We start from the raw sequence: 27,843 nt of genomic DNA, 5'->3' as shown, positions 1-27,843 counted from the left end.
TCTCTTTTATCAGTCATTACAATGAAGAAAAGGCTACATGAGCGCAGAGTTGAAAGGGTTGAGAGAGAGGGTGAGCTTTAACATGGCTATTGTAAAGTCCATTTTAGGATTAAGTAAATACTGATCTCTTAAGTGGGTTTGAGTCGATCGAAAACCAGTCGATGGAACGCCCTCACCCCTCTGTCTCTCCACCTCCCCACGCTCGAGGTGAAAACTCCATGCACGGCCACAACATCCCAATATGCAGATGTACAGCTAATTTGGAGGACTGTGTTAATCGGTGTAGAGATCTATTTTTAATTGCGATTACTTCAACGAGATGTAATTACCCGATGGATTAACAAGTGTCAATTTGAATTCGGGATCAATTTTAGAAAATGTGATCATGACCTTTTTAAAATCCTGATCAGATTCAAGCAACTTTCGGCTAAAACGCGATTTTTTGTTCATTGTGGAAATTGGTCTTAGCGTGCTGTTGTCATAGGAAATTGTTATTGTTTCACATTGATTTAAATCTGTGTATTTTTCATATTTCTTGGAAGACCTTATTTGAGGTGTACAAATCGAAGATTGTTGTTTTCTTGGAAGGAGAAATTATTTTGTGATATTTTGAAAATCGTCAAACACGTGTGTTTCTATACTGGAATTAAAGGATCTACAAGACAAGACAATTGTTGGGTGAGTAAACATCAATGTAAATTACTACTTTCAATTTTTTTTCTTCTATCATATCCGATGCGTTGTAATGACATTTTAATGCTTCCGTTCAATGCAAGATTGCAAGATTGGTACTATCTTCATCTGTACATTTAATCTCGAAGAAAGCTGTTTTATCAAAATATGACAAATGAGATGACTAGATTATTTTTAGTTTGCAGATTTTTGTGAAAAACTTTGAATGATTGACAAGAGTCAAATTAAAAGGATCATTGTAGCTAAATAATATTCAGCTTAAGCCCATTGTAAAATATAGTAATTTTCATAGTTACATCTTATTGCATTCGTGTGTGTAACGAATGAAACTCTTGTTTTTATAGAGAAAACATAGCGTTGTGTTTTACTGAAATTATAGAAAACTTTGGAAAAAACAACTACATACCGTACTGTAGCAAAATGAGCAAAAACAACCTGAGGGGTATGCACAATATGGCGGCTCTGACATAATTTCTTCATATTTTTTTAGAGAAAATCTTCTTTTTTTTAGATTTTGGCGCAAAAAACGTCATAGTGTGACAGTAAATTTTGCTGATTTGTTCACGAAACAAAACTTTGATTGGTTGCAAAGTTGGTAATTTGTTTTTTTCCTTTTGGACAAGCATAGCTTTTTAAGGATATTGGTTGGTTGATTTCTATGATTATCCAATGTGGGTACAATGGCAGAACTTCCCACAAGATTAGTTTGAAAAGTAAAGTCAGTGCTGATCTGGACTTCATCGTGTTAAGTTCTAATTTATTATGTGTTCACCCTATCTTCAGTTTCATAATTCTAGTTTAATTAAAGTAAGGAGAGCTTTAGAGGTTGAATTTACAGGAGATCATAGGAGACTGAAGTGCAAGAGTTTATGATTTTGGAGTGTACAAACGGTCATGTTACCATAGCTTACCCATTTCCTTTTCTTCCTTGGTTGACGATTTCTTGGGGCATGTCCCTCAAGCCCCCTCCCCATCTGTAGGCAGGTGATACTAAATGTTTTTTTTTTTAGTGATTCCATATACTTTTTGTTAGAGTTATAGCATATGCTATATGTTTGTTCATTTTATCTACCAACTGATGAATATACAACATGTTGATGATTCTGTTTAAATTTAACAACTTTAATACCATTCTTTTAAAATGGAGTACATCAATTCGAACAAGCACCTTCTTCGTTCATATTCTGGTTTCTTTTGGGAGGTTCTTGTGTTTTTTTAAACAACTAGTCATAAAAAAATCAAATATTGTTCCTACACTCTGAGAGAGAAGAAAAAACTCATTTTTAAAGCCCCCCCCAAAAAAAAAAAATAATAATAATGTGCAATCTTATTAAATGAATGAAGAAAGCTAACACAAGCTTAGCTCTAATCACATTCGTTATAATAAAACGATGTCTTCCATAAAAGCACTGATCATCTCAGATTTCTCTTCTTTTCAGACCCTTTTACTGCAAACATGTTATATGAATTATCCTTCTTAATGGGAAGGGGGGTTGGTGATATTGCGTTAAATTGCGTTCGATCTAATACTCGTTCGTTCATAACCAAATCGTCTAGTACTATTAGTTTAATTGCCATGAAGCAAGTTTGCAACATTGTCAAATGTTGACTATACACATTTACTAAAACAATGTATATCCACTTGCATGGGCGGAAATCCCAGGGTGACAGGGGGGACGTGCCCCCCTACCCAAAATAGTAGGGGGGACACAATATCAAATGTCCCCCTACTTTTGTGGGTCTTTGGTGATGCTAAGAAATATATTACTGAAAATGTGAATAAAACGTGCGTTTTCGGACGAGAAGACCTTTTTTTTTTTTTGCTTGTCAAATATATTTTCGTCGACATGACCTGAAATTTTAGGTAATAGCCTTTTTTTTTTTTGCTTGTCAAATTTTCCAGACCCTTGTCCTTGTCCCCCCCCTACCTTTTGGGAGAGATTTCCGCCCCTGTCCACTTGGTCGAACGCCATTTAGTGTATAGTTAGACCATGGACCTACTTGAACGTGTTTTTTACCATGTTCAAAATAATTAATAGACGAAGTAGAAAACTAGTCTACAAGGGCAGTAGACTAAACAAGACTTAGACGAGGCCTAAGTGGGTTCTAGAGCAATTGTAGTATAAACAAAATGACAATCAGACGAAATTTACAGTAGATCAAATGACTTTATCCCAATAAAAGTAACCAGCTAGTCACCGATATATCCTCGAATACAATGCGTAGGACTTCTCCTTACACTTACAATGTACCTATAAATGAGTACGCAATGACTGTCATTTTCATTAGCGCCAATCTTTTTGATAAGTAATCCGTTTTGGAACAAAATAGGTTTTATCTTATAGCTAACAGATCCAGACTCAATCTTTGTACAAACCTTTAAACCTTTAAAGGACAAGTCGACCCCAAACCAAAAAAAATGATTTGAATAATGAGAGGAAAATCCAACAAGCATAACACTGAAAATTTCATAAAAATTGATGTAACATAAGAAAGTTATGACATTTAAAAGTTTCGCTTAATTTCACAAAACAGTTATAATTGTGCACATCCTAGTCGGTATGCAAATGAGAGACCAATGACGTCATCCGCTCACAATGTTTTTTTTTTATTTTGTTATAATAAAAACAAATGAAATATTCTAATTGTCTCCTCATTGTCAAGTGAAACAATGATTGATTCCTCCTGAACATGTGGAATTAGCATTGTTTAATACTATATGGTTTAGTCAATATGGTCCTTATTGTCGATTCTGTAAAAAATTAAATATTGTATAATTCAATAAATAAAGAACAAAATAAAAAGTCAGTGAGGGGCGTCATCGAAAGTCTAATTTGCATGTCACAGTTGTGCATATCACTGTTTTGTGAAAAATAAGCGAAACTTTAAAATGTCATAACTTTCTTATTTTACATCCCATTCTGATGAAATTTTCAGCGTTATGCTAGTTTGATTGTTGTCTATTAATTCAAATCAACATTTTTCTGGGATGGACCTGACCTTTAAGCATGCTTTAATATGCAACGTTGCCTTATTTGATCTTATTATCTCAAAGAATTATTGATCTTAGCTGTGAAGAAAATGATTCAAATATCAATGAAATAAACGAACCATGGCATGCAACCTTGGCGAACAAGGTGATAACAATTTAACATCATTATTATTGATTTTGTCATACATAACAGGGATCTTTTATTTATATCTTTTGACTCGCTTCTGAATAACTCTTTATGTTGCCTCCCAAGGAGATTCTATTCTCCCGATCCTGTGTTTTCTACAATACCCGGATTTACGACAGTATTGAAATTTTAGGATGATAACTGAATAATCACCTGAATGTTATTACCATCATTTCTTTACGACGATTTCCCACAGCCAAGTCACATTCAATTCAAGGTTTATTTAAAAAAATCACATGGAATAATTCAAGCAACAGATGGGATTGAAAGGGTGTCGTGGGAAATTAGGGATGAACAGTATCAAATAATAAACGACTAAAAATAGGGAGCAGGCAAATATTAAACAAAAAAAAATCAAGAAAGGAGAAATATATAGAAGATTTTAAAAAAGTACACAACTAAAAGAAGGAAGGAAAAATATATATCTAATAACTGTAAAAAAAAAATAATAAAAAGGGGGGGGGGGCTTGTATAAAAACGGTAGTGGCAGGATGTAGTGAAAGGTTTTATCAGATTCTGGCTATTGCATCTTTCCAACAGTATAATTATTGATACTTCAATCGTTTCACATCTTAGTAGGATATGTTCTCGGGGACCAGGGACAGATCCAGGAAGTGGATCCGTATTGATGTGACTTTCTTCAGAAAAAATATTTTATTATACAAAGGGACACAGTATACAATCATAATCAGGAAGGGGTAGCTCTTAGCATCTCTTCAATTTTATTACTTAAGCCAAATATTGCCATTTTTAAAACGAAATCAAAATTAATTTGACTAGAATCTGGTAGCTATTGCCTCGTGTTAATATATACTACAATACAGCTATTTGATTGTTTCTTGAGCAGAAAGAAAGGTGATAGAAGATAAAGAGGAAAATAAGACGTGTGCAATGAGAGGTGATGAGATGAAAATGAATAAGGATGAAGTTAAGGAAGAATGTAAAAAAAATGAAAACAAGAGAAAGAAGAAGCAAGAGAAGGAGAAATAAGAATAAGAAGAGAGAGGGAAACTAATAGAAAATAACAATAAACAATAAGCAAAATGGAAAACAGGGAAGAAGGTAAATCGAGATCAATAAAGCAAATGAAGTAATTGATTTATGGGTGAAAGGCGAAGAATGGAAATTTATTTAAAATTTGACCACCCTTCATAGTAATTGAAACGAATGCCTTAAAGTTGAACTATATATATACATCCAGGCTCAATTGTATCTATCAATAGACTTTATAATCCCCTCGTTAAGCTCTTTATCCCTTATTTTGTTCTCTTTCACCAGACATCCCCCAAATAGGCTAGGTTGATAGTGATTTTTACGCCATTAATTACGGGAACAATCCAAGTTCGATTTAGAGAACCTCTTCTATATTTGTAATTCATCTTGTGGGTAGGAATATCTTATTTTTAATCCCTTTCTGTTTAAAACCACATGACTACATGGCATATTAAGCAATCGATTGTTGGTCTGTGTAATAGTTCTTTAATACGCGGAAGAAGAAAAGGGTGAGATTTAGAATTACTACTTTTTCAAATTTTCAAAATAACAACCCAAAGCTAAGTGTTTTTATTAATGTCGTGTCGTCGATCAGATGCATGTGTCATACTGTGTACTGCGAACGGCTGTGTTATCTGAAATATCGGGCCAGTTTCAAACGTTCTTTGTATACATTCTCCAGTTTGTACCAATTCCTGTAATGTCTAAGCAATTGATCACAAGTTGCAGTCATGACAAGCCCTATGACATTTTTACATATTTATGACATCTTTATGTATCGACAAAACCTCCTGCCAACTATATATTTTGCTCTCTTGCTGCTGTTATTGTTATACATCGTATTAATAAGACCAATTAAAAAATATGTACCTACCATAACTTTTACCAAAGCATTCGGAGCTTAAAAGACTAAAGGCACACTAGTAAAAAGAGCATCTAGGTATGGGATCAATCAAATGATTAAAGAAGGAGAAATCGTTTAAACAAAATGATGCGTAACGTTATCTGCTGCAACTAATCCCCCAATAAAGAAAAGGCGTTGCTATTATTTGTGCTGTATCAAAAGCACAACGATTGTTTGAATCGGTCATTTTTTGTCTACCTCATAGGGCATCTTCGATTCGCCCCACAAACATATGAATAAAAAGTGTCCAATTAAAATCCCAAAAGGAATTAGCTGGGGTTCAAATATTTTCAACCTTCGAGTTATTATGTAACGAAAAAAACTCAAGGGGTTGGTGTAACTCTAAATGCCCCGAATCAGCAGTTAATTTGACTCTAATGTGTTCTTCTTCAGAGAGCAGGCATTTGATGTGGTTCAGTATAAGTAAATAGGAGCATGCATGGATAATAAGTATTGCTATAGAATATTTGTTAACATTACTTTGCTGAAAGCTCCAAAGTGGCATTGATCTTTACTCGTTTGATTAAGTAATTCTTGCTGAATCAGCGTTAAAACTTATATTTTGTGATAAATGGGATTTTTTCAAATATATTTTTAGCAGGCCAAATTTTCACACTGGCCAAACATGATTTCCCATCAATTTTCAATCAAAATATGTGCACTTTTGAACGCACATGTATGTTTTATAAGGACATGCTTTTTATCAATAACTATCGAAAATTCCTGATTCAACAGCTCTTCTAAAGAAATTGTAAATGTTTTCACTCTGCTGTATTTTTTATTAAATTTATGTACATTTCGACTATATAAGATTTTATTATACCACGTACTTTGGCACTCCTGTTTTGTGACATATACATATACCAGTCAAAAGTTTTGGGTACACCTGTAATTAGAACTGATTTTTAACATCATTTGCAATTTATTCACTTATGCTTTTCAAACACAGTGACAATTTAGTATCAGATTAAAGGGTAATTATCAAACTTCAAACTGGCTTTATTGTGAAGATGTAAGATCGTTTCTAAAAGCACTCACGCGTGTCCAAAGACCCTTTTCTCTTAAAACTGTCAATTTAAGTCAAATGAGGATTATTGTTATTTTGTGTTTTTAGAGTTGACTCGGTGCGTTTCGGGAAATTTTATTGGTTATTTGTGAAGAATCATTCAATATTAATTGATCAGTAAACAACAAGCATCACTTTTGAAGCATGTCTAGATGATACTGTTATAACCATGTTGGTCTATTGTACTGAACAGATCTCCAACATGATCACCAGCAAATCATGTTGGTACAAAAAAAATCAGTTCTGATTACAGGTGTACCCAAACTTTTCAGTTTTGACTGGTAGTATATATATATATATATATATATATATATATATATATATATATATATATATATATATTGTACTGTAATGTTGTACATGAATAATTTCACACACATATCGCCATTATCATTACGTCATCCTTAGGTTTATACAACGCTACGTTTCGACACCACTTTGCTATAGGGCACCCTAATGCTAAAATACAGCAATGATTCGAGTTTTAATTTAAAAATCATGATTTTGATAGATGCATGCTTTGACATTATCTTTTTTCGACAACCTACATTCGGGACTCCACGTGTATGTCTCAACATCCTTAATTGCTCCATTCTACCGCGATCCCTTAACACCTCTATTTTCGACACCCTTATATTTCGTCAACTCTATGTTTCGTCACCCTTATATTTTGACACCCCTATGTTTCTACACATCTATGATTCAGTCTAACCGCGGCACTTATACGTTTCGATACCCATATGACTCCATACCCTATGCTTGGCACTCTTATTTTTGAACAATCCCAAGCTTCTACACCCTATGTATACTCTGACGCCATACCACCTCGACTTCACTCCTTTATTCGTTTCGATGACCTTCCAATCTTTAGTTTCAACAATATGCTTCTCCGCTCCTTTGTTTTGACAACATTATATATTTCAACAATATACCACTTTTGACTATAACTATGATACTCTTTGTTTCGAAACATCTATATGCTTTGAACACTGTTTTTCAGACAGATATGAATGCAATTCCTATTTTAATCATCAGAATTGATTAGTATAAGCCTTGTCACTTGATAAAAAGAACTTCATATAATTTTATCGATTTGCTCATAAATCCACTCACTTAATTCTCAAATGAACGAACGTTTCGCTATTTGTTATTGATCACAATGATGTCAAGATCGACTCAAACACACTAAAAATAACCCTAAATCTCTCCCAATTTATTGATTTCTTAAGAAAGATCTTTGTGAGCAAAAAGCCCACTTGGCATTGTGTTAATAGTGTCAATACAAGCCCATCCTTTTCTTCATCTTGAGATCATCAAATATAACTGTCACTCAGGCGAATTGAAAGTTGCATTGACTTTCCTCTCTGCTCTAATTCTTTGACAAAAGAATGGTATTTGATTGGACGATGAGGTTGTATAATGTATAGTGACACTTCAGATCTACATATGTAGAAATGTCGCCAGCCCCTCGCGGCGAACCCTACCGCACGGCGCAGTGGGTTGCTAATAGTTTTAGCATGCATGGTGTTCAGAAGACGCATCCTCTATGGATCCTACTAGATTACAAGAGATAACGCAACCAGCTTCAAGAGAAAATATTCGTTTTAGATATATCTTAATTTTCCTGATAATATGGATCTTCAGTGAACGGTGTGGAAATAAGTGTGTCGTTTAACTGTGTTGAATTGATTTGTTGAACTTACAACAGGAGATTATGATGAAGGATACCGTTGTGTCGAGCGCCGGCTTCATCGGGGGTATAGTTCTGCATGGATAAAACCCGAATGCAGAATGAATATCAATACGAAGGATGCCCAATTTTTAAACGATTAAGCCAATATTCAGTTTAGATGTTCACTCCGATTGATAAAAATCACAGAAGATGCAACTACCTCGGTATGTTTCAATACTACATAGCAAATAATATTCTATATATATTTCTTTCTCTTCTTTTTTTTCAAACCAATCATGTATGCGAATTATCCATTCTCCCAATTATCGGTTGAACAACAAAACCCATGGTTAAAAGGGAAATTTATTTTCACCAACAGTTGGTAGGCACGCATTTTAAAAAACCTTTTATTTTTCTTATGGTTTAAAGTGACCATGTGTTTAAAAATATTATTTACAGAATAGCATTCCTTTTATATTTCAGAATATCCTTTTCAAAACGATAGTCCAAAGATGTACTATAATCTACCAGTTTTACATTCGGGCGGATACACAATCACTGATGAGGGTTTCCCGATACATTTAATAAAGGTGTATGTTATTATTCTTTGTCAAAGTTGAAATTCTGTTTAATATGACAATTGTAGATGCGTGAAGGGGACAAGATGTGATAGTTACCATTGTCATGTCAATTTTATTGATAATCTATTTCACAGCTGTCTATTTTAAAAAATCACATCAATATTAAAAAAATACATATTCATCATATTAACAAGATGAATTTTAAAACTTTCTTGACGGACTGTTCAATTCTGTTTTCTCTTCTCCTTTAACACAATTGCTATAATGTGCAGCAAATACAAAACTATTATATGAATTATATCATTCTTACTATATTGACTGATAGTGAAAAACTGACACGAGACTTAATTTATAAATCAAAGCTCAAAGCTGCCGAAATCTACAGATTTACGACGCATATAATCGTCTATTCAAGGTTATATTTCAATAACTGGATTAAATACTAATATCAAATTGGATTATGATCCATTACCCTTAGTTTCGCGTCATTTAGTCTAATTATTTACTGCCTTATTTAGTCACATCTCAATGACACCGGTATTGACAGAGGGATTAAGGTCTGATTAGGCAATCTCTTATGATTGGAAGTTGAACTTCGCGTTGGTAATAATAATATCATTGCTCCCATCCAGCGTCCCGAATGTTTGGAATAATATTTTGTTAACCTCTTTTGAAGCTACGGGTGTCGAATTATGATGATAATGTTCTCGATAGCAAAGTTTAATATACTAGATCAATCGAACAGTCATAGAACTCAAGATCGGAGAAGCAAAATTTCTATGAACTTAACTTGTAGCGAGATATAAATGTATAATTAAAGATCGGTTTGATACTTTATTACATCTCACTTTCCTTTCCATCCTTTACTTACTTAATTTTTTAACACAGAACTGTACCATTAAACACAATTAATAGTGTAAAAACATTATTCAAAATAAACAAACAGAAATTAAGCGATATATTGTAGGGAACGCGATCACTAGAACATACATTTTTTTTCTTTTTTTTCTTTAGTTGTGCAACTCTTATTATGATTACAAACTGTCATTCTAGTTAATGTAATTACATCGTTCAATTAACTCACCATATTACTTTTCAATTAAATTCATGGTATTTGGAATTTTACCTTTTGACTGTAAATATTTTATTCAATGTAACATCTCCCTCTCCCCACAGTTTAACTTGAGTTCATAATTTCCGACACGCTTTCTATCTTGGCTGATGCCGTCGGCGATCACGGATGGGTTGGATGATCAAGATGACGTCAGCGTTTATGATGTGGAGCTAGATAAGTCGTACTCGTCCTCGAAATCCTCAGATAAGCTGTCCACTTCGAGGATGGAGGGACTGAGGGTACCCTCGCCTGCGTTTGTCAGAGGTAAGCCCTTCGTGACACCAAAAATATGAAATCATATTCTAATGTATACATGCAGAGAGTATATATTTTGGCAATCTTATTGGAAAATTTTAATTTAATATTTGTAGTACAGTTTGCAATAACACTATATAAGAAGGTGGATTTTAGTAGTTTTCTCTCGCAGTAAGTTATCTATTTCATTTTATTTCACGTGTCAACTTCTCAAAATTGTCGTGTATTTTTCTATTTGTTAAGTGATTTTTTTAATTTCAGGACCTCTTTGATATGACTATTGAGTATTGACGTTCCAACGTAAACAAAGTTTCTATAAAACCATGTTTTGTGGTAAAAAAGAGAAATTAATGTAAGAATATATTTAGTTTACCTGCCCCATCAAACGACTTGCTTCATGAACGCTCTATCTCTTTGACAGGTGCTGTATTTTTTAGTAACATAATTTGCAGGTAGATGTTGATGCCCTTCAAAAATTAACTCTTGGTGCCTGATATGTAATTTTATAAACATGATAAATTTGTAGTTCATGTTCATTTCAGTTTATTACTGCAAGATATTATTAGTATAAAATACATTTGTCTATTCATGTACCATAATTTGATAATTTGTTATGCCTTTCCTCAGGTATACCCTCTGATGATATGGCATCATCAATGCGGGAAGGAATGAGGACACCATCGCCTGCTTTTGTAAGAGGTAAAACTTTTGATATGGAAGAGAAAGATGTAGAAGGGGGGGAATGGAAGGGGAAAATAGATGAAGAAGGAGGAATTAAAAAAAACGAGGGATGATGGAGGAGTTGGGAAAGGAAAAGAATGAGGAGAGGATGAGAAAGAAAATAACGTTTAGGGATGGAGTAGAATGGGAAAGGGACGAAGAGTGGTTGGAGGAAGGAGGATGAAGGTTGTAGGAGGAGGAGGAGGGGGCAGGAAGAGGGGGTAGGAGGAGGAGGAGAAAAGAAGCATAAAATGGCGAACGAGATGGTGAACGAAGGAGAGGGGAAGAGAAAAAGAATGGGATGAAAAGGGAGGAAATGACTGAAAGACAAATATAATCATTTTCCTTTATGACTTTCCACTTTTTTTTATCATACTTTGAGTGAAAATTCGTTGAAACAAATAGAAAGTAGAAAAATGAGTATTATCATTATTGTATGTCATAATATTTTTTCTTCATTTTAGGTGATACTGGAAGTAATGTCAATCTGGAAGAACAGATCATCGAGGTATGTTTACATATGATTATTTTTTTAATATTTAGTCCAGTATTGCTAATGTTGTGTATAATTCACTTTTGAAGATATATTGAAATCAGTATTTCTTTAAGATACTTGATTTTTTTTAAAGAATTCAAATGGAAATTGAATATTTAAACGTGAAACGCGAGCTTGGAAATGTAAAGTAATTACATCCAAACAGTTTATACTCACACTCAAGTTCAGATCATAGCATCGTAGACATAGTGTAATTATTTGAAACATATTCTTTATTTTCTCAATATTTGTCCATGTGTTTAAGACGTGGTGTTATGAACCTCTCTGATACATAGAATACGGAGAGACAGCATAATAAATAGATTGTTAATTTTTGTTCATTTTTAGATATAAGGAGCATGCACGTGTTGCATCAAAGATGCGATTTCAAATATAATATGTTGAGGTAGAATTGAATACTATGTCTAGGATCTAAACTAAACTATAAATCTATTGATAAACCAAGGAAAAGAGCGAAAACTCATGTATACAATATTCTCTTATTTATTTCTGATATTCAATCACCGTAGCTCGTAGCTCGTAGGAAAAGGATATGAGCGCCTTAATTTAGAAGGATAAATGTATTACCAAAAGATAACACTAAATTCGATCAATGGAAAAATATTTTTTTTGATGAACAATCATTGAATGGAAAGTTATATGAAGGTCGCTTAGTCTATTGCCGTGACTAATTCATAAGCACGTAAATGAACATTTAGGAAATCATACATACTTTAATAATTGTACTTTGCACTATCTAGGATTTCAATCTGACACCACCCCTCTTTACAATGCGTTCTGAATCTATATTATGTTACGTTTTATCTTGGTGATAAGTTCGGAAAATGACGTCTATCCAGGGTGAAGCCTTGAAATTAGCATATTCATGACACAATGCCAATCAACCTAAAGTTCCTTTCGACATGCCAAACAAAAATACTAATTCATTGAATTAAGAGAATATACTCCTGGGATTCGGTTTTATTGAACGGGTCATACTATACAGAACTGTTGCGTAAAATGGACGTAAAGTCTCCACTAACCGGGGATTAAGCAAAAATTGATCATCCGACGTCATCTTATAACACAATTTTACATGTCTATTGTATAACTTTCTTCACAACAACGTAATACTGAAGTTGGTTTCTTCATTATAACCTACTTGTGATAACATCTTCACTACAAAGCTGACTTAACTGTAATTTGCGCTATATAAAATCCGATAATTGTGTAATATTAAAAGTGTTATTATAATTATTATGTTTTATGAGATGAATAATGGTAATTGAGAATGAAAAAAAACATTGTTAAAAGCACAGCAATTAAAGAAAACCTTTAAGCACTCTACTATCAATTTAGCGTATCTTTATGTGAAATGTAATTAGATACATATTTCTAATCTCATATGAAATGTAGAACATTAAACAGATTTACTGATAATTTCACTTTAATTGTTAGCATGTACTCACATCCGACCCATATTGATTTGCGATTATTTTTGCCTTACAAAATATATTATTTTAAAGAGGTATTGATATCCTAAATCCAGACATTTTAAAAGTCGAATGTGAACTTTATATTACTGTCACACACGATAAAAGTACAACCCTCAGAAGGAATCGAAGTAACAATCCAAATAAGAGTGGAATCCATCTTTTCTTTTATTTCGAATCTCATTGATTTTTGTTTCCAACTGGTTCTGCACAAGTGCTTTATTGAACTAAACGGTACAAAGCTAGCGAAATGGATACCCCACTGAGTACTAAAGACCCCTATCGATCCGGACCCCGACGAAAATCCTTTTTACCTCGTCTATGGTTTATTCTAAACGTTTCACTATTCTTTTCAAAGACGGGGAGTGGTAATTATTGAATTCATGTCTGTATCTGTCTTTTAATGTCATTACTTATGAAAACATGCTACATTGAGGCGGTGAGATGCGGAAACGACTCAAGTTTCCATTGTCTATATTGGCTAACTTTCAATGAGAATCGACTTGCGGAATACTATCACACAGACAAAGAAATAAAGAAAGCTTATCAAGAAAGAAAAACTACTTGTCAACTCCATCATGGCCAGACGGAGGAGGGGGGGGGGGCAGTCTGAAATTTTCATATCAAAGTTTTTTATTGCATTTTTTTGGTACTTGCTTGCCATAAACGCATTAATGTGCATGCGCACCAAATCAACCACTTTCATTTTCGATTAGACGCCGTTGAAATAAGCTCGGTCGTTTCGCCTTCTTGCGTGTATGTATTCCGAAACAGTTTGCTTATCATGGCCCTCCCATGTCCTAAAAAAATATTGCTATCATTTTTTTTGGTACTTGCTTGCCATAAACGCATTAATGTGCATGCGCACCAAATCAACCACTTTCATTTTCGATTAGACGCCGTTGAAATAAGCTCGGTCGTTTCGCCTTCTTGCGTGTATGTATTCCGAAACAGTTTGCTTATCATGGCCCTCCCATGTCCTAAAAAAATATTGCTATCATTTTTTTTGGTACTTGCTTGCCATAAACGCATTAATGTGCATGCGCACCAAATCAACCACTTTCATTTTCGATTAGACGCCGTTGAAATAAGCTCGGTCGCTTCGCCTTCTTGCGTGTATGTATTCCGAAACAGTTTGCTTATCATGGCCCTCCCATGTCCTAAAAAAATCTTGCTATCTTGTGTTACAACCCTGATATTCTTCAACCGAACCATGCTTGTACTTTATAGATCATTAGAATTATATCACGGGAATTGAACCACCAACTGCCGTACAGAAGACGGTCTAATGACTCTCTTGAATAGAGCTGATAATCCATAACGGCCGATAGTACAAGAGAAACATCAAATATTCATGATTAAGTAGGACTTGATTGACCACTTACCGTGTCGATAGTTGACATTTGCGATTGGAAATCAATTGAATTCTCATTAGTTTTTCTCTAGGGTATAACTAAGACTACGATTTGCCCATTTCTCTTTTGAAGGATTCCGTTGAGTGTTTGTTGAGAAAATATATCAGAGAGTTGCATAATAGAAGCTATCACTGAAAGAATCAGAAATACAAAGGACGCTTTCCCTTTTCCGAGTATTTGTAATAAATATTCATGATATAAAACTTAATTATTATCGCAATGTATTTTTTTATAATTTCAATTGACTTTGATAAATCTTCGATAAATAATATACGATTTTTTATTCAGCAAATTGATGCATATGTAAAATTGAAATCTTGAGTACATATATATCCCAAAGATGCTTAGAGGCGCCGCTCTTTTTGACGAAGCTACGATATATACCACGGCATTATAGTCGAAATGCGATTTTGCTACACCGATTTCTTCAGGTTTTGTAAAGTAATCCATTTCGATGGTTTTTATGATAAAATGTAATTTGCATGCTCTTCTTTCCGTCATTTTTTTGCGAAAAAAATTTCATTCATTCCTCCTATCCATTAAAAAGGAAAAAAAAAACACCACTAATTAAATTAAAAGTAGTGTACACAAAATGTTGACCACGTATTTTTTTTCAAAATCTATATGTACCTAACTGGTAAACGAAATTGCTAGATAGATTGAGCATATTGAGTGTTCTGTTTAAATAGCTAAGGGTAGTTTAGTCAATACTTTCTAAGTTTGCCTTAGGTATTTGTTCAGTCGGCAAGCGAGTATGTTATAAGTATGTTTACACCCCACAGGGAGGCGAGTTGCTTTTAAAGAGAATACACCTTTTTGGTATAGAGATAAAGAAATATACTTTGAAATCTGAAGCTCGAAAAAAAATGAATTGAAAATACAATCTAAAAACTGTAAGTATTGATTAAAATAAAACAACAAATACAATGACTGCATTGCTTGGACCCAAACTAGTGGTCTGAAAGTTTTTAAAGGGACGGGTTTAGAAAAACCTCACAATTTCTGTTGCGATCATAACGAACGACCCTCAAAAAGTTATGTATAGATTGCTAGAATTTCATATTAAAAATATAAAATCAATTATATCTTTGAAGAAGACATTATAAAAATTATGATGCTTAAAACTAACATTGAAGCGAAATATTTAAAGTGGGGTACACATTTCGGTGTGCTTCTGGAGGGCTCCTCGTCACAGTATGCCATGCAGTTGACCCATCAACGTTCATATTATATTTTCAAATCAGTTGGATGTAATGAACAATATTAGCAATTAGATTTATATTACTATTGTTTTATAAGTTGTTTTTATTTCGTCCCCATTGTCTTATACTTTATGTGAAATAATAATGAAATTTGCCTTTAATTCATACGAATAAATCAAAAGTCTTTTATTTGCTAAGTCCCACTTGTGAGAGGCTAAATACATGTAATTTGTCTTTGAGATCAGCTTCGTAAATACAAGTTGTCGAACACAAATGAAAGAAAGAAAAGCCAGAAAATGCAAATAATAGAAAGTTACCCTACTGTGTTGACGTCAATACCATATGTGACAAAAGGAAAGAAAACATTCTACTTACTGATGGAACATAAACCAATAAAGAAAGTAGGGAAAATTGTGTACTGTAAGTAATAAAAAATCTAAAATTCAAAGTTGTCATGAGGATGAAAGCAAGATAGAGATGTATGAATGACAATTTAATTGAAAAAAAAATGTAGGTCTGGTTGCCTATATATGTATGATATTCTTGGAATTATTTGTTTATATTATATCTTTTTTTTAAAAATGTTATATATGAACATTTGTAATGCTCTTAAATGATGACATGGCTTGATAAGCATTTGTGAAGTCTAGTAAAGATGGAGAAAAATTATGAAACGTGCAAGTTGATTGTTTGCTCGAATCGCCTAGAGGTCAAGCTGCTGGGAGAGATTGGATATTATTTGAGAGCTGCATATTATGGAAGGACTAATGAACACCATTCACCTGAAAGCATATAGTATTTTCAAAGAGATTCATATTCTGTACACTGTTCGCTGTCACCTGTGCCCAGAAGAAGCAACAATATTGTCAGAGATGGCTTCGCAGTCAAAATGAACTTTGAAGGCCTCATCATACATGTCATAAAAGTTGGTGTTACTTGGTCGTAAAAAAGAGGAATGATCTCATTCGAGACCAATAATTTATCTATAATGGCGTATTTTGTATAAATAAAGTACTATGGACGAGGGTTGAGGGAGAAACCAACGTGAAATTCAGGCTTATCAACGAACGTCTTTAATTTGGCAACTTGCCTGGTAGCATCGGATTGACTAGAGTATAATTTTCTGCACACGAATCACAATGATATACATAATTATAATTACAACATCGTTCCCTGTGGGAGGGAATATAAATGTCATGAGGTCTATGGATGTTGAAACGAAAGCTCCGAAATAAATCTGTCTTACTTTGCATGTCATAAAAACTGATGAATGAATAATATTTTGACAATGATTATTCTAACGTAATATACATTTCATAAAGTTTACAATAAACTGAATGAGCGCGGTCGACCAACAATATATAAAAAAGCATAAAGCCTCCTACCTAGATTTTGTTCGAATAATTTTTTTGATGTCGTGATTATAGATACAGATTCTTTAGAAAGAAGAATCAGCTTATTAAGCAACAAGATTTATTTGTAATCCATCACGTTGTGAGTGGCATGTAATATACCCCTTTTTCATAATTCAAGTATAGCTGGATAAAACAGATGCTTGCATTTTTTCATTCAATCAAAACAATTGCATAGTTTGCAAAAATAATTATTTCTTGATATTAAACTGATGAGAAATAGAGTAGACTAGCCATGCAGCTTATCATACGCGGGAAACCATCCATGTACATTAAAACCAGGAATTGCAGTATGAACTGTGACATTTCTACTTCGAAATTCAATAAAAACATAGCCTAGAGCACGCACCTCAATGTCAAAATAAATAGAATACATATAGACAATAAGGCAAATGATATGATGATCGGGGTGTAGACAGAGATGATATGCTGTCATATTCCGTTTCTATCAACTTTTTAATGAAGATAGTTCAGATATTTAATCGTTATATACAGTTTTTATTCCTAGATAGTGGTCATGATCTTAATCAACTTTAAAAAAAAATCTGATGGTAAATGGCTCTCCATAACATATTGCAAAGCCATTACTGTAATTTTCCATATACTGTGTTGATGTCACAAACCGAAATATCACAAATTTGAACCACTTGAAATTTTGTGTAAACTCGAATGAGCAAACACAATATTCTATATTAGCTTGGCTTTAAGTACATGTTGAAACTCAACAACGATGGCATCAAACTCAAGACGGGACAAACTCGTATGTAAATCAGTTATCAGATAAACATTTCATCTATAAATAATCACATTAACAGACTCCATTAAGTATGATTATTAATTTTAATGAACTGACGGTCAAATCAATATTCTCTCTTTGCAGCTTCACTGTCTGGTCCAAGAGATGAAAGAGGGCTTCGTATTGGCAATGCAAGAGCTCTCGAGGATTCAAAATGGCGATCGGTTACTTCAAGAAACATTGGAGAAGCACAAGTCGGATAGTGATGCTAGGGTTGAACAACTCACCAAAATGGTAGAAACACTGCAGGTAAACAAAATGAATTCAAATAATAACGATTGTTACAATTATAATAATTGATATGGTTTGTATTTTATTTTATTTTCACATACCAATAACAAAAGTATAAACAGGTCAAATAATCTATTCAAGATAACAATAAACAAGCAACATAATGATTAGGATATACATACATTATTCTACTTAAGATATATCAAGACTTGAAAATTTACTCATTTTTTAAAAATTGAAACATTGCTATTGAGCATAAAAATAATAAACTAAAGTGCTGATTTTCTAGTTAGAATTTAAACTACAATATCAGCACTTGTAGTGCAGTCACTTTACAAGCACTGTATAAGTGCTAAATTAGCACTTCATTTATAAAATGTATAAAAAGTTTATATGATGATTAATTTTTCACTTTCAATTATTGTCCTTCTCACATTGTTGACTTTTCTCTTTTTGCAAAGACAAATAAACTTTGTGTTTTTTATTTCTTAAAGAGTGACTTAGGAAAAGCGGTTGATGACGTCTCCAAAAACAGCGAGACGACGGCGGATCTAAAAAGACAGATGGACGAGCTTCGAGAACAGCAAAATGACATCAAGAATAAGATGGCGGAGAAAACGGATCGAGCAAATGTTCCGTAAGCTAGTTATATTTAATGATAGTATTCAAGTTCGTCGGGGGGGGGGGGCAAAATAGGTATTCAAGCTCGTCAGGGAGGGCAAAAAAGGTTTTCAAGCTCGTCAGGGGGGGCATCAGGGATACGTCCTTTGTATGGGTCAAACTGCCCCCTGCCCCCCGTAGGTACGATAGTGAGCAGTTGTTTAAAAAGATTATTTTAAGTGTTGATTTTTGTAATTTTCTATGCATTTAGGTGATTTTGTTCAGCTGTGATTTAGCCATAATGCTACCAACCAGCTGCTTAAAAAAACCCCTCTAAAGTTAAAGTCTTTTTTGAGCTCGGGTCATAAAGCCTGCATAATTTTATACGGCGACACGAATAAAACAATAGCCAAGACCAAGTCATCACCGAAAAGGACGTGAATTTATTTCTGATACTCTCTGCAATTCCTATATTCACAGAAATTCTCAATCTCAATCCCGCTCAAATCGATCGTCTCAATCCGATGAGAGTGGTTTTCATCGAGACGTATTTGACGACCCAAAAGACTCTGTTCCTCCTATGCTACAACCGTTCATCGATTCACTCCCAGAGGCTGGTGAAAAGACAGGTGAGATTATAAACCAACAAAAACACAAAGGTTTATTTATAAAAACAATTCTGATTGGTTTCTAGTCAGTCTACTGAGTAAAGTGCGCATGCAACGATAATTTTGAAAGGCCATTTCATTTAGCGATTAATCGCGAACCTTTGTGTTATGGGGCCCCCAAGAGGTTTCGTGGCCAAATTTTTCGGATTCTAAACGACAAGGTATATAGGGTTCAAATCTTCACTCGAAACTTCAATGATTCAAATATAAATTCAGAGTGGTTGTAAATAATAACTAGCCGAAGATTGGAATTACGTTGAAATTTTATGATTTGTTTTATATCCAGAAGGATTTGAATTTGAAATAGCTTTGAATTCAGATCCAGTCAAATAATTAAGTGTTCGGCTAGTAATTTATTTTTTACATCTACTCTGGTTTAATTTCAAATCCTTGAAATTTATAATGCTAGACACGAAAATGCATTTTTATACCAAGACTATTGGGATATTATTAATGTTGCCACTATCTACATTCATGTGTTAATATGAATCATTCCCAGAGTAAAACCCTGCCTAATCAAGCATTGATCTGTAGGAAGGGAAAACAATTAAGTTTAATGCCAAATATAATCACAAGACACCACTTTTATAATACTCAAATTCCATGTGACAAATTGTGCCATGTTTATCCGCAGAGATTAATTTCACTTTGTCATAGTGGAAGTAAATTATTTTTAACTCCTCTTGAATGTTTAATCTGATTCCCTTTTAAAACTAAGTCATATTTTTTATCTGATTTTCGATCAAAAATCAAACTGATTGTATCGGTGAGCAAACCCGGTCACCGTTTATACTACTTTATTCTGCTAATTTTCGATTCATGGGTTAATTCCATTATCACGTGATGGTTTTTATGCATGCAGTTGATCCGGAACAATCGGATTCTGATGACTCAACGATCCAAGCAGCGGATCAGATGATGAAACTAAGCCGAAAGTTTGCCGAGGAATACCATCGTCATAGAGCTAGACTAGCAAGCCCATCCACTGACAACTTACTATTCAACCGAAACGTAAGACGTTCACATCTACTCTTGATTTTGACTATACATATTATTTCTCAGATAATCGTGTTTTCTTGCTTTTTTGAAGGATACTTTAATATTGATAGAAAGATATGCATTTCTTGATGGAAGGTCGGCTAAAACCTTGGTAAAAATGAATATATTATATATAGATAGATTAATCAAATGCCTGATTTGAAATGTTATTGAATTTTGTAATGTTAAACTTGACGAAGAGCTAATCTTATCGGCATCTTAAACTTTGTTTCGATCGGAAATATAAAAAAGGATTAAAAAACAAATTATTCTTAATCACTAACTGTTTTATTCTTTCCCAATGTCTTGTAATTTCAGTTAGGGCAGAATGAACAGAACTCGGAGAGAACCATAAAAAGTAGCGACAGCGATAAAAGTAAGAAATTGTTAAATAATGTTTTTTCAGTAACATAACGAATATATATTTCCAGTGTAACATACAATTTTCGAGTTTGGGAGTATATTTTGTATAGGATGGAGTTTTTACAGAAGTGTATTGATCAGATGTATTTACGCCTGGGACCGATCCGAAAGAAGTGAACACGCTCGAACCTAGAACCTCTACATCTATTCATAATTTCTCTATGCAGCTTGCATGGGTAACATACATTATTTGTTGTGAAGCGCTGAGTGGTATATCCCTCTGATAACATTTCCTATTTTATTTTACATTGAAGGTAAACGTCGTCGTGTGGTAGACTCGTTGGTTTCTTCAGAGCGGATTTATGTCTCTAATCTTCGATTCATTCAGGAATGCATCATCCAGCCTCTTGTTATCGAATCTATCATTCCTCTCAACGATATCAAGTTAGTACTCATATTCTTCCATCTCTTATTTCATCCCTCAGTCTTGTTCTTCTTCTATTGCCTTTTCTCATCCAGTGCACCCTCGCTCTCTAATTCTCTTTATATACACCCCTTAATTCTCTATCTATCCCTTCTCTACATTAATATTACTATCTCTAATATTCTGTCTCTACAGGGGCGGTGGAGCGGTTTTATGAAGGGGAGGGTGACTGGTTGAGCATGCCCCCCCCCCCAAAAAAAAAAAATCACACACTCACAACCATCATTTGTACGTTTTTATACACGTTTTTTCTTAATGTGGGAGGTAGGGGTGGTAACCTCCTCCTCCCACTCCCCCCCCCCGGTTCCTCAGCCCCTGTCTTACAAAGAGTTATACGATTGATCCAATCAAGGTCAGGTAAGCCAAGACGAAAATATTGCTTCACAATTATTCATTTAGATGATAGCCGACCGTCCCTATGTAAGACCAACATTTCAGTTGAGATCATCGTGATCTATATTCAAACACCTTGATAATAATTGCCTAAGCTTGTTGAGACACCTTCATCAAAAATAAGAAGCTACGATCATAAGCAAATCTTGATGGAAGAAGCAGGGTGAACAGTGACGTAAGGAGATGCTCACTCAATACTCGAGATCATCCGGATGCTTATGTTCTTTTTTTTTCAGCGTGATGTTCCCGCCATGTTTTGGAGAGTTATATCATGAGCATTCAGCCTTTCTTGATGCTTTAGAAACGCGACTGAGTGATTGGAAGTGGAAAGGCATTGTTGGGGATGTCTTAGCAAGGCTATCGGGTGGTGATGAGGTATGTAACACTTTTAAACTTCATTGAATTAAATATTTACTTGCACACTCTAAGAACGAAGTTGAATAAAAGAATATCCATGTAGCAAAATATGTGGTTGCTTGGTAAATATTCTGTCAATAGCATGTTCAACATTTCCATTTTCATCATATTATTTACCAATCATTTACTATTTACCATCCATTTTATACATTTGAAATTTGTTAATGTTTGATGCATTATTCTGGGGAAATGGAAAATAAATTAATGAAACAAAAAGTATAGCCTAAATGCAATGTATCTAGGATGTTTTTTTTTTCTATTTCCAGTCAAATCTGCTTAAGATCTACACATCCTATGTGAAAATGTTTCGTGACGGTTTATCAATGTTGGCCAACCATCTTGGAACATCACAAAACTTTTATCAGTTTATTGAGGTAAGTTGTGTACAGTCGGTTTATCAATGTTGGCCAACCATCTTGGAACATCACAAAACTTTTATCAGTTTATTGAGGTAAGTTGTGTACAGTCGGCACCAAACGGGTTGGAGTAGGCTATAATCATAAAAGAAATAAAGAGACAAACAAACATAGAAACAAAAGGAACAACGCTCAAAAACAACAACCAAATGTCAACTTTCTCTGAATTTTCAAAAGATACTTTATGAATAATTTCCATCATCTTGCACGTCTCAATGAATTTCAGAGGGTTTTTATCAAGTCAATAACAAAGGTTTTTTTTTAAATTTTGGTTTCATGAAATAAAGTGACTATCGAAGCAAGATAAAATAATTACATAAGACAATTTCCAGGGGTGGTATTTAAATTATCATCGCTTCACGGACGTCATTACAAAACAGAGTGTGTGTCTACGATAACTGGTTCGACATCCCTTTAGAGCACTTACACTTTCATGTACCGATGATTCTTTACTCTTTTACTTGTGAGGTAAGAACCTTTAAAAAATCATCAAAGCTTTGTAATACCCTTATATTTTATATCTTTATCATTCAGTAGAGCCCAAAATACAAAACCAAGAAAGAAAAAACGATTAAGACTTTCCAGATATTGAATGATTTTTCTTCTTCCCCAAAGTATCCTGAAGCAAGGAATGTGATTACTGAGAGGTATTTGCCTGTGACGAACACTATGCATTCAATGTCGAGTGTCAAGTGATGTGACATCAGAACATCGGTAACATTGTTTGCTCCAGGAAACTATAATTGGATCATTAGTCAACCTTGATAACGCCATAATAGTGAGAAGAAAAAAAAAACACGTTCTCTACAAATACTAGGAAAAGAGGAATGTAATAATGATATGGACTTTCCTTAATTTTTGTTTCTCTTGTTTAACATTTTCTATATAATGATTGTTTACAGAAACAACTTGACGAGAACGGGAAAGGAAAAATCGATCCCATCACCTATCTCATGGCCCCGCTACAGAGAATCTCCTACTATGTCCATTCTATGAAGGTAAGACATTGGAATATTAAATGACGCTCTCAGTGACACGAAGACTGTTACTGAAATCATTGCATCTAATTAGCTGCAAGCAAAACAATGGAAATCACAGTCAACATGTTTCATAAAAGACTTCTTTGCTTTTGTGACAACGAAATGAGTTCATAATTATAATTGCGCAGAAGTAAGTTGCGTTTTGCCTTTTGTTGATCCTACATTTAACTTCTGACATCTAGACCTAAAGGTCTCCTTCAGTTTTTCATAGTAATGAAACGTAAATGTGAATTTGTGATAAGCATACATTTGATTTAATTGAGAAAGGAAACGAAGTGAAGTAAAAATTAAATGAGAGCAATAAAGAATTGATGTTATGTGCTGAAAGTTTACTATGTTCACATCTTCTAAAGATCACATTAGCTTAGTGTTAAATTAAATAAAGCTGAATTATCAGTTTAAGTAGTGAGCACTCAATAATATTAGCTGATGTAGTTGATATCAAAATCGATCAAGATAATAATAGTTTCTTACCATCAATGGCTATATCCTTTAATTTCACTGTAAATCTATGTTAAATTGATGTAAATTGTGAATGACTTTGAATTTATCTGGATCGTTTTGATTGAACGATTTAGCAATTAATCATTTATTTTCGTATCACCAATTAAACTTGATCAGTAGAGCATTTGGCTATGTCATTACGCACTAATTTCATGGCAGGCCTATTATATTATTAATCAATCAAAATCTTTACTCTATTATCATTATTGCAGCGGCTCCTGAAGTACACGGCAAAGAACCATCCCGATCGTTTCCATGTTGAGTCGTGTCTGAAGCAGTTGAACGGCTTTGTGAATGAGATCAATCGATTGACTTCCCAAGATTTACCATCACCCACGACTAGAGAACCACAGCGAGAGAGGTGAGTAAAAAGGAGATCACACTCTAAGATTGACTGTGACAGAATATTCATAGAAAATGAAAATAGTCCTTGTTTATTTAAACCGAGTCATTCAGAAAGCAATAAGCTATATCGTTTGCTCACATTAACTGAGATGGAATTATGAGCCCAAAAGATGATTTATAAATGGCAAGATTCATGAAGAAGTGATCCTCTGACCGTTCTAACATGTGAGGATACATTTAAGACGATATCTTACTTCGGTTTGAAACTATCAGACTTTATATTAATCTCTTCTACTTGTGGTGAATGCAGCAATTACATTGATCATTACTTATTTATTCTTCCAGGAGAAACAGCAAAGCATCCTTTTCGAGTATGAGCAGCATGGAGACCAATCTTCGTGACAGTGGTGTCCATTCGATGGAAGGCGAGAGAGGTCTGGCGAACATCTCACCCACTGAGATCAAAGATATGTGGGCCACTCGGCAATCAACGTCTAAGATGAGACCGAAAGGAAGGAGGAAATCAGTGACTAGCGAGGCAATAAACCTTGCAGAACACAATGACCGAGGTGGTCCTGTGACTATGAGCTTTCCACCAAGTCATGCCAATCGCGAGCCATCTTCGTACAATGGTGCGCATTTGAGCGGGAATGCGCATTTGGTGACGCAGTATCCCGAGAACTCTGTAGTCCCGGTGCCGGGAATGCTCGGGAAAGGAATAAATGCTTCAAATTTTCCAAGCCACGACAATCGTCAACCTGGTGATGTGATTGACACGACGCGAAAACGACGGAAAGACCGGGCAAGAAGAATGAGTCTTTCTCGAATGCAATCGTTTGGGGTTTACGGAGAGGAGGAAGATACTGACTTAGAGCATATGGGTTATGTTCCTTCGACTCCGGCTAATGCAATGCCAAGGTCATTAAAACAGAATGGAAATTCAAGGATGAGGCAGCACAGAAAGAGCATAGATGGTATGGTTGTTGGCCTTGGACACCATCGTATCAGTGACTCATTATTGGCAGCACACCATGCGCTTCTTGAAGGACACTCAAACTTGAAACGAATGCAATATAGGAGTAGTGACAATGTTCCATCGGTAGCCATGGAAAGTGATCCACATTTCATCAGTCTGGCGGATTTGAGGAGACATCAGTTTTCTGAGAGAATGGACGAACCAAGGCCCTTGCCACATCATTTACGAACAGGAACTCAGAACCGACTCTACGCTCGGCGGAAGAGTATTGACGTCGGCGCGCTACAGGCGCACATCATCAGGGAAGAGCAACTCTCGGAACTGCAACGACCGCGATCAAGGAAAACTTCACATAGTCCGCGATCACACTCTCCAAAGGCACCTTCGCCAACAAGAAGATCTGCTGTTCCAAGTAGATCACATCATAGAGGGGAGACGCAAGAAAAGAACCCGAATGGTCTCTCCGAGAGAGAGGCAGATGCCATTACGCAACAGGTGTTTGTGAGGACATGTAACATTCCGGAGGAGGATTCCAAAGATCCGAGACAGAAGAAACAGGGCCACTTCAAACTGAAAAACATCTTCAAAAGAAGGTATATATTTTTAGAACTCTCTCGTTCTTCTTGAAACTGCCTGGTGTGCACACCAAATAAATCCGAACAAAAATAAATAATTCATGAAAAATATAAAAATCAAAAGCAGAATAAAGTAAGAAATATTTATGTTAAAGCCTATCATTTTTAGTAAACCTCCCTCGAAGTATTAGTCTTTGTTTTTCTTACAAGTTTAAACCGTTTTGGTGTGGATGAATATGAACATGAATGGAAATAACAGCATATTTTTCGTTGGGATAAAATTTTAGGACATTATCTTTGCTTGCAGCTCTTCCGATAGGCCATTGCTCAATGGTATTGTTTAGTTACGGAAATCGTGTTGAAAGGAATGAAATTGCAAATAATTATTGTTCATATCATCATTCAATATAGAAATGGAAATGCATTTCTTGAGATGTATGCTCTCTTCAAATTGAACGATAGGTTAACTATTAGAGTTTGATTTCTCTCTTTACTCGATTATTACAGGGGACCAGGAAGCCGTGTGATGGAACTCACCGACAACAACAAACCCTCATCTAATAATAACTACCTCAATCCAGAGCCAGAAGAGAGAAGAAGAACTCCTAGCCCTAGACCTTCCAACAGGAACAAGAATACACCTCAGTATTCTAAACCTATTGACTTGGAATCTTATGTTGACGAAGATGGCGAACCTTGCAGCGCCGTCTGATGAAACACGAAAGAAAATATATCAGATTCATATGAAAAATAAGAGGTCATAGTTATTTACATGAAATAGATAATATACTTGTGTGATGCAGAAATAGAGTGATGTTTTGTTTATGTCACTTTGGCAGTCCTTTTATGGAAAATACCGATATATGGTATAGAAATTTGTACGAACGAATGAAAGTACAAGAAATAGCCCATGTTTCCATGTAGCCCAAGATTTTGGCTGGCCAAGATCTACTCGGCGCAATTCACGTCAACTATGTTTAGAGCTGCCCAAAGCATTTTACATTTTCCCATATAAAATTTAGGTTGGTCCTGGTTACATGAATGTTTTGGCGGGTCAAACTGTAGAAGGATTTGATTATAGCTTCAATCCCTTCTTTGCCTTGTTAACATTAAAAAAAAACACGATGCTTTGATATCTGAGTTATTACCAGTCAAACCTTTTGCCGGGAAAAAAGATTTGATTGTCCAAAGGCCCTCAATGGGGAAAGTGGTATAAGATAAAACTCAAGATGTGGCAGAAGGTAAATAATGGATAAGCCGAATGTGTCTACTTTATGAAACAAATATCACAGCAAACTCATCTAAAAATGTTTCATGCAGTGCACCTACACGAGCCACCTCATCCTGATAATGCACAATGATATACTAAAATACAATGTTGATTTGTTTATATTTCCTGCTTTCTTCAATCAAAATCTTTCCCAAAGTTGGTTAACAGATTCCAACTCCTCACCAAACACACATATGTTCTCTTGTCGATAACGACGGCAGTCGCCAAATAATGTCTAGTATTTCGTCTTGCACGGAGCTCCAAAACTTCACAATTAATTCTGAGAATTTTATAGTGTGCAAAGTGATATCTAAACAAAGGAAAATGAAGGTATTATTTTGGTTTAATGGGAGTGAAGGGCAAGGGTAAGCTTTATAAATCGTCATTTACATATTGTTGGAAGAAATGAAATATTTTGAATAGCCAAGGAAAATGCAGAGTAATTCGTATTGAAAAATTTATATATAAATATTATGTGAATTGTAATGCAATA

General features: G+C 34.6%; 1 protein-coding gene across 2 annotated transcripts; it reads left to right on the top strand.

Moving 5' to 3' along the window:
* LOC121418922 lies at positions 1-27,843 on the top strand. 2 transcript variants are annotated; one of them, XM_041613130.1, is made up of 16 exons: positions 1-678; positions 10,265-10,466; positions 11,085-11,156; positions 11,642-11,685; positions 18,115-18,279; positions 18,756-18,898; positions 19,342-19,490; positions 20,392-20,540; positions 20,886-20,943; positions 21,245-21,374; positions 22,044-22,182; positions 22,491-22,598; positions 23,543-23,638; positions 24,397-24,545; positions 24,875-26,098; positions 26,588-27,843. In XM_041613130.1, the coding sequence occupies exons 2-16, from the start codon at positions 10,310-10,312 to the stop codon at positions 26,790-26,792; spliced, it is 2,988 nt and encodes a 995-aa protein (XP_041469064.1). In that variant the 5' UTR covers positions 1-678; positions 10,265-10,309; the 3' UTR covers positions 26,793-27,843. The 2 variants fall into 2 exon arrangements, with proteins under 2 accessions (XP_041469064.1, XP_041469065.1); XM_041613131.1 differs by lacking the exon at positions 1-678 and adding an exon at positions 8,300-8,731.

Source organism: Lytechinus variegatus, chromosome 7, assembly GCF_018143015.1.
Source record: "Lytechinus variegatus isolate NC3 chromosome 7, Lvar_3.0, whole genome shotgun sequence".
NCBI lineage: Eukaryota > Metazoa > Echinodermata > Echinoidea > Temnopleuroida > Toxopneustidae > Lytechinus > Lytechinus variegatus.
This window is presented reverse-complemented; position numbering and strand designations above follow the sequence as displayed.

Excerpts from the sequence above, each read along its gene's own strand:
- LOC121418922 (XM_041613130.1), top strand. The coding sequence starts at position 10,310 with ATGCCGTCGGCGATCACGGATGGGTTGGATGATCAAGATGACGTCAGC. Across the intron at positions 11,157-11,641 it reads ATCGCCTGCTTTTGTAAGAG|GTGATACTGGAAGTAATGTC; the intron begins GTAAAACTTTTG and ends TCTTCATTTTAG. Across the intron at positions 22,183-22,490 it reads GGCTATCGGGTGGTGATGAG|TCAAATCTGCTTAAGATCTA; the intron begins GTATGTAACACT and ends TTCTATTTCCAG.